At 43.0% G+C, this 11,690-nt stretch overlaps 1 protein-coding gene across 1 annotated transcript; it reads left to right on the top strand.

Annotated features, from left to right (window-relative positions):
* The first annotated feature begins 3,164 nt into the window (after positions 1-3,164).
* Positions 3,165-4,275, top strand: LOC130645959 (uncharacterized). Its single transcript, XM_057452087.1, has 3 exons — positions 3,165-3,269; positions 3,569-3,880; positions 3,973-4,275. The coding sequence occupies exons 1-3, from the start codon at positions 3,165-3,167 to the stop codon at positions 4,273-4,275; spliced, it is 720 nt and encodes a 239-aa protein (XP_057308070.1).
* The last annotated feature ends 7,415 nt before the right edge of the window (positions 4,276-11,690 follow it).

The raw sequence follows: 11,690 nt of genomic DNA, 5'->3' as shown, positions 1-11,690 counted from the left end.
TTTAGTTCCGTTCATTTTTATCAGTTGGCTCTTTTTACCCTCTGATGGTGTCTAAGTTACATTGCTCGCTAGAGATTCGTATAAATTTTCTCTAACATGGTAGCCTGCCACACAAGTCGATTGGCGCTTTGTAGTTGGCTTCAAATGAGTTAACAACAGTGCATTTAGAATGTTACCCAGGAATCTAATAGTCACGAAGCAAATGTTCTAGCGTCGACAATAAAGTAGGTTATAGTCAAGAATATATTAATCTTCCAGTTGATTATAAAATATGGAATCGTGAAATTCATGTGATTGCTGAGATCAGCATAAAATCATAGGACCAAGATAGTATAGTGATCGAGCTAAATTAAGGTTGTAAAAAATGTTGATGCCGCGAATCACAAAAAAATCACAAAGAGTTTAGTGGAGTGTTCAGTGACCTCTCAAGAAGATATAGGACACCCAGCAAAAAAGCAAAAAGTAAGAGTTTTTCTATTTTATGTTTATTTGAAGCATGTTAACTTATCATTTTATTAATCAGAAAACGAATCTACCGTCAATTTTATTTCCCAATCTTCTGCGCAAGCAGAGTATGAGAGCGAAGCTCGATAACCCAAAAATCTTTAGCAGTTCATTTCCCAAATCTTATTGAAGGTGACGGACGTGAGCGATTTGTTGGTGTTTGCGATATTAAAACTTCAGCTATGCTAATCCGTGTTTTATTCTTTTTCTAAAGCTAGCTATATTTTATTATTTTTCCATAATTAGTAGAGAATTATATTTATTCCTTCTCTTATATAATTTTATTTATTTACTTCTAGCTATAGATCTAAAATTAATGCTTGAGCTGCAATCAAAATGGCAGACACCTCAGCTCCAAAAGAAGGTGGTGAACCCATAGTGTTAGAAAATGTAGTGGATTTTTTAACTAAGCTCCTTCCAGTCATGCAAAAACAGCAGCTGAAAGCAGTCACAGCCCTAGGAGAAAAATTTTCCACTTCATTGAACAGCCTCTGAACTGATGTTTTAAACAATGATAATAATTTCCATGTGGACCGCAGTGGAGACAATTCTCCTGGTCTAAGTCATGGTGCAGATAAACAAAATGAAGCAAATGCTTCCAAATCTGAGGATCACCCTAGAGAAAGGAACAGATCCAGGTCTTCATCAGCAGAAACTTCTAGCCTCAGTCATGTAGAATCTAGCTCTTCTACTAGGAGGCCTAGTAAAAAAGATGTTGATGCCATAAATACATCAGCATCCAACCAATTGTATGATGGTTTAATGAATGAGATGCTGGGGTCAGTATTCCAGGGTAGCGACGTAGATGACGTCCTGGATAGGATGTTTGCCCAGGTTAAAACACATGTTAAAAATCCAGCACTTCCCCAGAGTGGCTTTACAATATCTCAAATCCTACACCTCGACGTAGACTTCCACAAATTGAGACTAACAAGAGGTTCATCGTACATTGAACTACCAAAATGGGTAGCATCTAAAAAGTCAATTATTAACCCAAAAAACGGGGATGAGGAGTGTTTCAAGTGGGCCATTATAGCATCCCTGCATCAGATTGAAAAAGATCCACAAAGAATTATCAAGCTGAAACCCTACGTAGACCTATATAATTCGGATGGTGATGCAACATATTGCGCTGATCCACACACAACGGGCATACCAAGGTGGTGACCCTGCTGATTATCATCGATGATAAAAGACCCATTATACGGCTGTCAAAGGTCTATCGAGGTTCCTGGGCAAGGAGACCTCGAAGGAACCTAATGCATTTCTGCCTGAACTGTCTGCAGTGATTTCCCACAATTGAATCGAGGGATAAGAATTATAGATGCTGCATCGGTCACGAGGCAGTTAAAATTACGATGCCAACAGAGGCCGAAAAATGGCTATACTACAGGGATGGCCCGCAGCAACTAAAGTTACCATTTGCCATCTATGCAGATTTCGAGAGTCTGCTGGTCCCAGTGGAAGATGCCAGGGATACTAAGACGAAAAAGCTTAGCAAGCATGTACCATCTGGATGGTGCACCTATAGTACCTTTGCCTATGGGCATGTACCGAATCCTCTGACGGTATACAGGGATGAAAAATGTGTCATCAACCATTTGAAGGATGAGTTGAAACGTCTATACAATACATACCCGCAGAAACCCATGCTGCGTCTAACAGAGGTCCTAAAAAAAGAGCATGACGAGGCATCGAGGCATGCCATATCTGCCTAAAACCCTTTGACGATTGGGAAAATAACCGTAAAGTTCGGGACTATTGTCACTATACCGATTATACAGGGGTGCGGCGCATAAGAGCTGTAATCTAAAATACAAGATACCAAGTCACATCCCTGTCATCTTCCATAACTTTTCGGGGTATGATGCCCATCTCTTTATACGGGAATTGGGTGAAAAATATGATACTTAGGACATTGGGTGTATAGCGGAAAATGTTAAAAAATATATTAGTTTCAACGTTGAAATTAGGGTAGTACTTGGAGGTATGGGATATGGTGATGGCGAGACTTTTAAGACCATAGAGATCAGGTTCATCGATAGTTGTCGATTCGTGGCCTCAAGTCTGGGTAAGTTGGCAAGCAACCTCATTGGTACAAACGCTGCAGGTATGAAATGTCACCAGTGTGCAGATACCTGCCTAGAATTCCAGAGCATAGACGTTGAGTACATGGTAATATTCTATTGTAAAAATTGCGATTCGAGTACCACCAAGCAACTTAACCGGGATAAGGTAAAGGCAAATGTACCGTCATGGCCAAATTTATAGACGAGGATGATACCTTCAGGCTGATGCTTCGAAAAGGTGTGCACCCCTATGATGGATGGTATAGATTTGAGGAAGTGGAATTACTTTCAAAGCAGGCCTTCTACAGTAAGCTTAATATGAAGGGTATCAGTGACAGGGACTATGCATATGCGAAAGAGGTATGGAATTTCATTACCCCAGAGGTTGATGACGTCATCATAGGTGATTACCATGATATATACTTGACCATAGATGTCCTGCTATTAGCTGACGTCTTGGAGACATTTCGAGGCGTCTGGCTGGACAACTAAAAGCCTGATCCCGCCCTTTTCTTTTCCGCACTCGGCCTGGCTTGGAAAACAGCCCTGAAATATACGGGGATTAAGTTAGAACTCCTCACGGACCCTGATATGCTCCTATTGTTCGAGAAGGGTATAAGAGGAGGCATAACCCAGGCTGTACACCGGTATGCCAAGGCTAATAATAAGTACATGAGAGAGCAGAACATTTCAGAGGTTGAATCATCCTACCTCAAATACCTTAATGCCAACAACCTACACGGCTGAGCGATGCGTCAGGACCTGCTCACGGACGGCTTTAAATGGTGCGGAATGTCTAGGCCTTTACCGAAAAGCGGATTGAGAAGCTTGTTGAGGACAATAGGCATGAGTACATGAGTACAGAGAGACTACATGACAGGCATAACGAGTTGCTGCTCCTTCCCGAACGCAGGACCGTCTACAGGGTCGAAAAAATAGTACCGAATTTGGAGCATAAACGTAGATATGTGGTGGATATCAGGGCACTTCCATAGGCTTTAAGGCATGGGCTTGAGCTCAAGAAGGTGCGCAGAGTCATCCAATTTAACCAGAAGGCATGGCTGGCAGGCTATATCGATCACAACACGAGGCTGAGAACGACTGCCAAAAACGAGTTCGAAAAGGACTTCTACAAGCTTATAAATTTAAGCATATTTGGCAAGACCATGGAGAATATTAGAAATCACCGCAATATTCAGTTGGTTACAAACGAAGACAAGTACACGAACCTTGTGATGAAACCAAATTTCAAGGGTGGTAGTAAGTTCAGAAAAAACCTGGTAGGCGTTGAAATGGGCAAGACCGAGGTGAAGATGAACAAGCCCGCATACATTGGCCAGGCCATCCTAAATATATATCGAAGCTGGCCATGTACGAGTTTCACTATGATTTCATGCAGTCTAAGTACGGTAGCAAGTTGCAGCTCTGCTACATGGACACGGACTCTTTTATGTATCATATACGAACAGAAGACTTTTACAAGGATATCAAGGAGGATGTTGAGGCACGCTTTGACACAAGTGCCTATAATCCTGATGATGAAGGGCCCCTTCCTATAGGGAAAAACAAGAAGGTGGTAGGTCTCATGAAAGACAAACTGGGTGGTAAAACAATGACCGAGTTCATCACCCTCAGGGCCAAACTCTATGCTTACAAGAGCCTTACATCGCAAAGCCATAGGCGTAAAGAGGTGCGTCACTGAAATATCCATCACTTTCGATGACTATCAGCGATGCCTGGAAGAGGGCATTGACATCCACAAAAGCCAGGTACTTATTCAAAACAAGGGTCATAAGGTATATACCGAAGAGGTGAACAAGTTGGCACTCAATAGGGCGGATGACAAACGTATCATACCAGTTCAAGACGCTTGCAAGAGGCCATTACTGCCTAGCGTATACAGGGGATTAAAATGGAGGCATGCTTGTATATCGCTATAGTCCTGCCATATGCCATGATCGCGTTTTGCTTCCTCCGATATAGACGTATAATAAAAGGAATGTCTGATATTGCACAAGTCTTTGACAATGCCTCTGCAGAAGCCTATGAGCAGATAGAGAAACCCATAGATAAACGCCAAATTTTAAAGAAAGCCCTACGCAAAGGCATAGGTCATCTTTTGCCAAAGAAATGCACGGAGGGCTTTGTCGACAAGGCTCCAGAGGAAACTATCGGCAAGGTACATACTGAGTATGTAAAACGGGAACTTCGAGAGAAGGGTGAGAAGACTGCAAAAGCACTGTCTACTCATGTTATAAGTCTCTATGCTAGCATGGTATCGAACTTTATAGATATTGACAGTGTAGAGGAGCTACGCCGGGATATCAAAGATGATCCTATAATCCGAGACAGTATGACAGATTTGGGAATACTCATATACTGTAGCATTGGGAGGTGTTTAGCTGCACTGCTTGTGACAAGCCATACAACTCGACATATGGGAAAAAAGAAAGAGAGCGCAAAGAAGGAGGTGAATGAGGCGGATACGGTGGAGGAGACCACACTATAATAAAATGGGTGAAGAGGAACAGAAAGAAGAAGAGAAAGTCATTACAAAGCCACCAAAGCATTCCGGAAGGGTTGCACAAGGGCATAAGTTGGCGGCACTTATGAAGAAGAGAAAGGAAGAAATGAAGAAATGAAGCAAGAAGAGGCTACTGCAAAGCCTACAGTCAAAGCCTCTTCTTGGTCCAGTACTATACGGTCAATGGACAGTGCCTACATCTATGGGGGCGGAATGATATCAGTTCTCGCTATAGGTGTTGTGGTTTGGTAAATGTTTGGCAGAGGTAAAAATGAATCCAACAAGCCAGCGGCTAATCCGGAGCCTCAACAAGGCAAACATGGCAAAACTCAGTCTATCCCCAGCATGCAATGAATTTTCTCAAAAAATGATACCTAATAAATAGCAAGTAACGTTACCCCAAAAGAAAAAGAGATAATAGATATGCTTTACGAGACAGTGGTAGACCTTGGTTTCACCTTTGCCTATGCTATGGCGGGTAAGAAATTTTTTGATATAACAAGGCCATCCACAAAAATTGACACCAGCGACGTCATTAAGATGGTTGCTTATTTTTCAGCAGGAAGAGCAAGTCGTGAAATGGCCGTATCCAAGGGATGGCTACCAGCAAGTATAGTGCCAAAGCCCAAATAGACCACATGGTAAACATTTCATATCTCCAAGAGTTCAAGTCGAAGGGCAAAGGTCACCTGACAAAAACATGCATTCCTTGCCTTGATCTCGGTAGGATTTCAAAAGGCCACGCCAAACGTCGCATTTACATGCAACCACTATACGAGTTAGTAATTATGCTACATGACCATATTCAGGCTCAGCTTTCCGAGGGTTACTCGTGGGAGATCTGACTAAAACCAAGATGAGTTGGAACCCCTTGCTATTGATCGGGAAATTAGAGGTGTTCAGCAGGATGAAAACTACCTCATCCTGTATGACCTACTCACATACAACATTATATCCCGATATATCGAACTCATCGAGGATAGCCCTGAGAAGGAACTACTTGCTAAAAGGTATTGCAATGCACTGCGGTGTCTTCAAGGCAAATTAACATAAACTCAAAATACCAAGCTTTGCCCTACCTCTCGGGGGTCTTTGGTAAACAATTATGGAGGTGTATTAATATGTTCGGCATGTGCTGCTATATACCTTAAAATTCACGATAGGAAGTGGTCGAATTATTGAATAAAATGTTGGACATTGTGAGGGACCCCCCAAACAGCAATTTTCACAGGGCCTACAAGCTGTGGGAAAACACAACGTGTACTGAACCTCCTCTAATATGAGTATAAGAAGCACTTCCACAATATTGTTATTTGTGTTCAACTATGCGGTGGAACAGTACCTACCTCGAAAGGGCCTCATTATGGAGGGATAACTATCTGTACCTTATAGAAGGACCAACTGTTTGAATGGATTTCAAAACTGTCGTTATTGTTGGCGGTCGAGGAGAGTCTTTTCATTGTGGACGACGTAATAGCCGACGAGAGCCTAGACAAAAAAAGCAGCCCTTGCTTGATTTGGCTATCGGTTGTAGGCATCGTAAACACAGCCTGTGGCTACTCACACAGAGCTATACGGCCCACCCAAAGAACCTTCGGAGGCAAGAGAAACAGCTCTTCCTCTGGTTTTCCCATGAGCGATCAGATATGAAAATGATAGACGAGGAAGCCAATAAGGCCGAATTGAAAAAATGCAGGCACGCATGCCTATTCGTAAGGCTTGAGCACACCGGAACTTGAAAAATTTTGGAGTCAGCACAACTCGTGCTTGTCCATAAGGACAAAAACGAGTTAATATGGAGGATAACAGGAAATGCTCAAAATGTAAGCACTTTTTATCTTTGGACAATTTTAGGATCAAGCGTAAGGGTCAAAAGACAAAAACATGCACCAGATGCCTGAATGTGGCCAAGGCGTCAAAGGAACGCAATAGGTGCTCCCATCAAAAGATGAGATCCAAGTGTAAAGAGTGTGGGGAAGTCAAATATGCCCCCATCAAAGGGTGAGATCCACCTGTAAGGAGTGCGGGGGAAGTGAAATATGCCTCCATCAAAGGAAAAGATCAACATGTAAGGAGTGTGGTGGAAGTCAAATTTGCCCCCATCAAAGGCGGAGATCCACATCCATCCATGAAAAGCGAAGACAATATTGTGACATTTGCGACCCCTCTGGGCATCTGGCTGGCACAGTAAGCAACCAAACCCGCTACGCGCTGAAGGAAAATAAGGAACTCGGTTTCCAGGAGTATATTGGGTGCGATATCGCTACACTGCGGGACCATATTGAGGCCCTGTTTTCCGAAGGAATGACCTACTACAACCATGGGGATTGGCACATTGATCATAAAATCCTGGTTAAATATAAAGAAAATGGCGATGCTCCATCACTTGATGAGAAAGCGAAAAGGCTGCATTACACCAACACCCAGCCTATGTGGGCGAGCGAGAATATATCAAAAGGCAATCGATATTTTACAGAATAGGTAGCCCGCATCCGACCAAAACAATTTTCACTACCCTCCTGCAAGTAGTAAAAATTATATGTAAAATTCAGGGTGTTTACCACTCTTTAACATGTTCTGGAGGCACTTCGACATCCTCTGGGATCAGCATGAGTTCCCCTGATACAAAACTCTTTTCCGGACCATCCTTCAGGTAGTACATAGTACGGCTACCTTCTACCATGCAGTCCAACCTTTAAGTATGTTTGCTCCAGAAAGCATCCGTAGCACGTCTTTCAGAATCCCCATGCTCCAGTCCAGCCCATCCCCGGGCAAGGGCTTCTCTTCAGGATATTGCTGACTTTTTGCAAGAGGGACATCATCAAGCTTGATAGCCTTGTTAGGCTTCATGTTTATCATAGCAGTCTTGGTATTGTTTAGACCCTTCACTATAGTGTACAAATGTTTGACCCATGTGCTACTAATCTTGTTTGATACCAACTCCTCCGCATCTTGAGACTTTAAGAGTCTCTCCGCACGAACCCTGTTGTAAGATTCCACGAAAGCCGTAAACGTATGATGGTATTTTGTAGTAGCCCGCCTAATTTCTACACCTTTACCTTCCAAGAGCTTGGTTACGTCCGATTTGAATTCAGAACCGTTATCACACTGGAAGGTTTTGGGGGTAATGAAGGGGTCCTGCCTTGTAGATGTCATTCAACATATCGTCGACTTTGCTGGCCTTTTCAGTGCCTAGAGGTCTTGCTACTTTGTATCTTGAGGCAACGTCAATGCCTATAAGAATATACTTGTACGTATTACCATACACCTTGTCATGTGGCATGTACAGTAGATCGAATTGATGATCTGATTCGGTCTTGTAATTGTGAAATGGAAGTAGTCAATACGTTTTGAACCCCGAATATGCCGTAGCTATAAGAGTTGCCTGGATAACCAATGAGTTACCAGCTTTTTTGAGAGACCCCTCTTCTTCACAAGTAATCTAACGGCTTTGCAGCCGGATCAGAGATATTCTGGGGTATATTAGATATTGCCAATCTTTTCAGCTTCTTTCTCTGTAATAATGTGTGATGTTTTTGACATGTCTTTATTATACATGTCAGAAAACGCATGTTGTTATAAATATTTATAGACTACAAAGCCTAGTAGGGAAAAGGAGCCAAGGACGAACGTTAACTCACCATCGGCATGGGATTTTGAAGGGGTGTAGAAGTCCTTCAACTGAGGGGTTTTTCTGTCCAAAGCAATATAGAATTGATACATATCGTTGTCCAATTCACGAAGACTCTGCCAGCTTTTATCTGTTTCTCCCGTTCTTCGTTGAACGAATCGAGTTTTTTTTTGTCTATCCCTTATCCACTGGGCCTGAGCCGCATTTAACTTTTCAATTGCTTGGTCGTGCCATTTGCGTTCCACTTCCCCGTTTCCCGAAAGTTTGCTAAATAGATAGTTCGTTCCGGAGAATGCCAGGGCGTTGATTAGCGCCCCCCCCCCCGCCATGATCATAGGAGTAACCATTTATTCTGACACATATCGGTTACCCTTGACCATATTTTTTTTGTTGGTGTAGTGCAATCTCCCACCAACCTCATCAGGCGGCGGGGCATCACCATTTTCCCTATATTTAATCGGCACCTTGTGATCTATATGCTACTCCCCATAATTATCCCATGTTATCCCATCGGAAAACTGGGCTTTAGTATAGGCCTGCAGCGTAGCCATGTTGCAACCGAGATATTCCTGGAAGCTCCTTGTTTCCTTTTAGAGCCTTGTGGGTTCTACATCGTACAATGTAGGCGATTTGTCATCAGGTTTACATACGGGGCATATTGCTCCCCTTTTTTCGTGGTGGCATAAGCTTCTACCCCCGCAGTCCTTACAGCGAGATTTCACCCTTTCATGTTTACAAATCTGACTGCCTTTACACTCTTTGCAGGCGGATCTACGCTTTTGATGATGGCAAATTCGGCTTCCCCTGCCTTCCTTACATTGGGATCTCACCCTTTGATGGAGTCAAATCTAGCTAACTTTGCACTCTTTACATTCAGCCCTCCGCCTACCATGTTCGCAAATTTGGCTTCCTCCCCATTCTTTACAGACGGATTCCCGTCTACCATGAAGGCACTTTGTACGTTCCCACTGGGCCTTTCAGCATCGAGGCATTATATGTATGCCCTCGTCAGCTGAACGTTACGCTTGATCCTGAAACTGTTCGGGAATAAAAAGCTTCCACATTTTGAACACTCACATTTTTGCCCTTGATGGGGACAATTTGTACGTTCACGTGACGCCTTCTTTTTATTGAGGCATTTTATGCATTCCCTCGTCAGTTGACCGTTACGCTTGATCCTGAAACTGTCCAGGGATAAAAGGTGTTTACAGTAAAGGTGTGTACATTTAGCCTCCATAAAAGAAAGGTGTGTCACTTAAAAGGTGTGTACATTTAGCCTCCATATTGATTTATGTTTGTCCTAGGGACAAACATAAATTGTGGTCATTTAATACTCCACATGATCAAGCCTACCATCAAAAGTATTAATTTTGGCATCTTGCAGGAGGTACACGTAGGCCTTGAAATCCCCGGTTCCATCAGCTTTTTGGTGATGTACAGGGTTATCCCATCACTCAGTCTTTGCAGGGGTCTAAAATATTGTCGGGGGAGGTCCTAAAATCCAGAAACAAATTTTCGTTGAAAAATTGCCCAATGGTTACGTTGGAGTCGTGTCTGCCAAACACGTTGACTATTTGTTCAAGGTGGTCTTTTGGAAACATGGCGTGACTATATAGTTCATTAGGCTCTCTCTCGACAGTGACGCTAATGTTTTCAATTTTTGGGTTGTAAAAATTTCATTGACGCCAGCATAGGGCTTTACTTTTCCAGGGTTTATGAAGAGTAGCAGGACACCCCTGAAGGACTTGGAAGGACTATCAATCTGTAAACTGTAGCTGGTGTCTGATTTTTTCATGGTAACCACCTTCATTCTAAGCACACTTTCATAGGGCATTACCTATCGCGCACACCGTGACATCATGGCACACGCAAGGCCTTCATGAGTGATCTTATCGAATTCTAGCCTGATATTGGTAATTTTATACGCAGAATCAGCCGCCTTGGCTGCTGTGCTGCCTAAGACTGCTGTCACAGCGTCCTTGATGACGTCACCATAAGGTACGAAATTGATGATGAATTTTAACCGGTCGCGGAGGCCCGCTGGATAGACTGGCAGATCCCTGCTCAATTCAAACATCTTTCAAAGAGGGATTGAAAACGATTTCCAGTAGGCAGCAACGATCGCTTTTTCCTCATCCGTCCCCACGTGACCCGTTGCCTCCACCTGCAGGGCTCTGATGGTCCTGTCATTGGGATTAAATAAGATTATTCTCCCAACCGAATTTCGGTAACCACAAGTCCCAGTACAATGCCAGGATGTTTTCTCTTTGCTATTCAGGGTAATACATAGATTTTTTACCAGACTTTTCCCTATATTGCTAACGATGGTACGTGTCGTGTTGGTTCCTGTTATTGTTAAATCAATTAGGAGCTTGAGGCTGCCCGGAATTATGACATAATTCTGAGACATATTAGAGATATCAACGTACAGATTCTCTTTCTGGTTGATGGTTGATGGGGTATAGGAAATTTGGACTCTTTGCCGGCGTCCTTTCATACCAAGGAGCTGCATGGTCTTTGCGTAGGGGTCCATTAGGGTTCCGTATGTGTTTATTATATATTTATTATATAGGGGAAAATAATGTGTAAATGGCTGATAATCCAGGGTATGATTTTACAGACGAGAAAGATATGGGCAGGAACGATAAGGGTGATAAGGAAGATACGCAACAGTCTATGCAACTCCCTGGAACATACGGGAACCTGGGGCAGCAGCAGGGAGGTGCAAGACGCAGACAAGTGGGGTTGAGTACGGAATCGTCCAAGACTGAAATTTTTGAATCGAAGGTTAAAAGTCTATACAGGATTCTTGAGGATGGGTGGGGCTTAAGCCTAATGCGGAACATTACGACAGGTTTAGAGTGAGTGAGGATGGCCAACTTGTCATTAAAAAGATTGTGACGGAAAAAAAATCCCTACCGGAGGTAGTACTTACGTTGCTAGATGGTTGCTTTCCAACTAT

The sequence above is a fragment of the Hydractinia symbiolongicarpus genome, chromosome 5 (assembly GCF_029227915.1).
Source record: "Hydractinia symbiolongicarpus strain clone_291-10 chromosome 5, HSymV2.1, whole genome shotgun sequence".
NCBI classification, from domain to species: Eukaryota; Metazoa; Cnidaria; class Hydrozoa; order Anthoathecata; family Hydractiniidae; genus Hydractinia; species Hydractinia symbiolongicarpus.
Note: the sequence above shows the minus strand (reverse complement) of the source record. Positions and strands in the feature narration are given on the sequence as shown.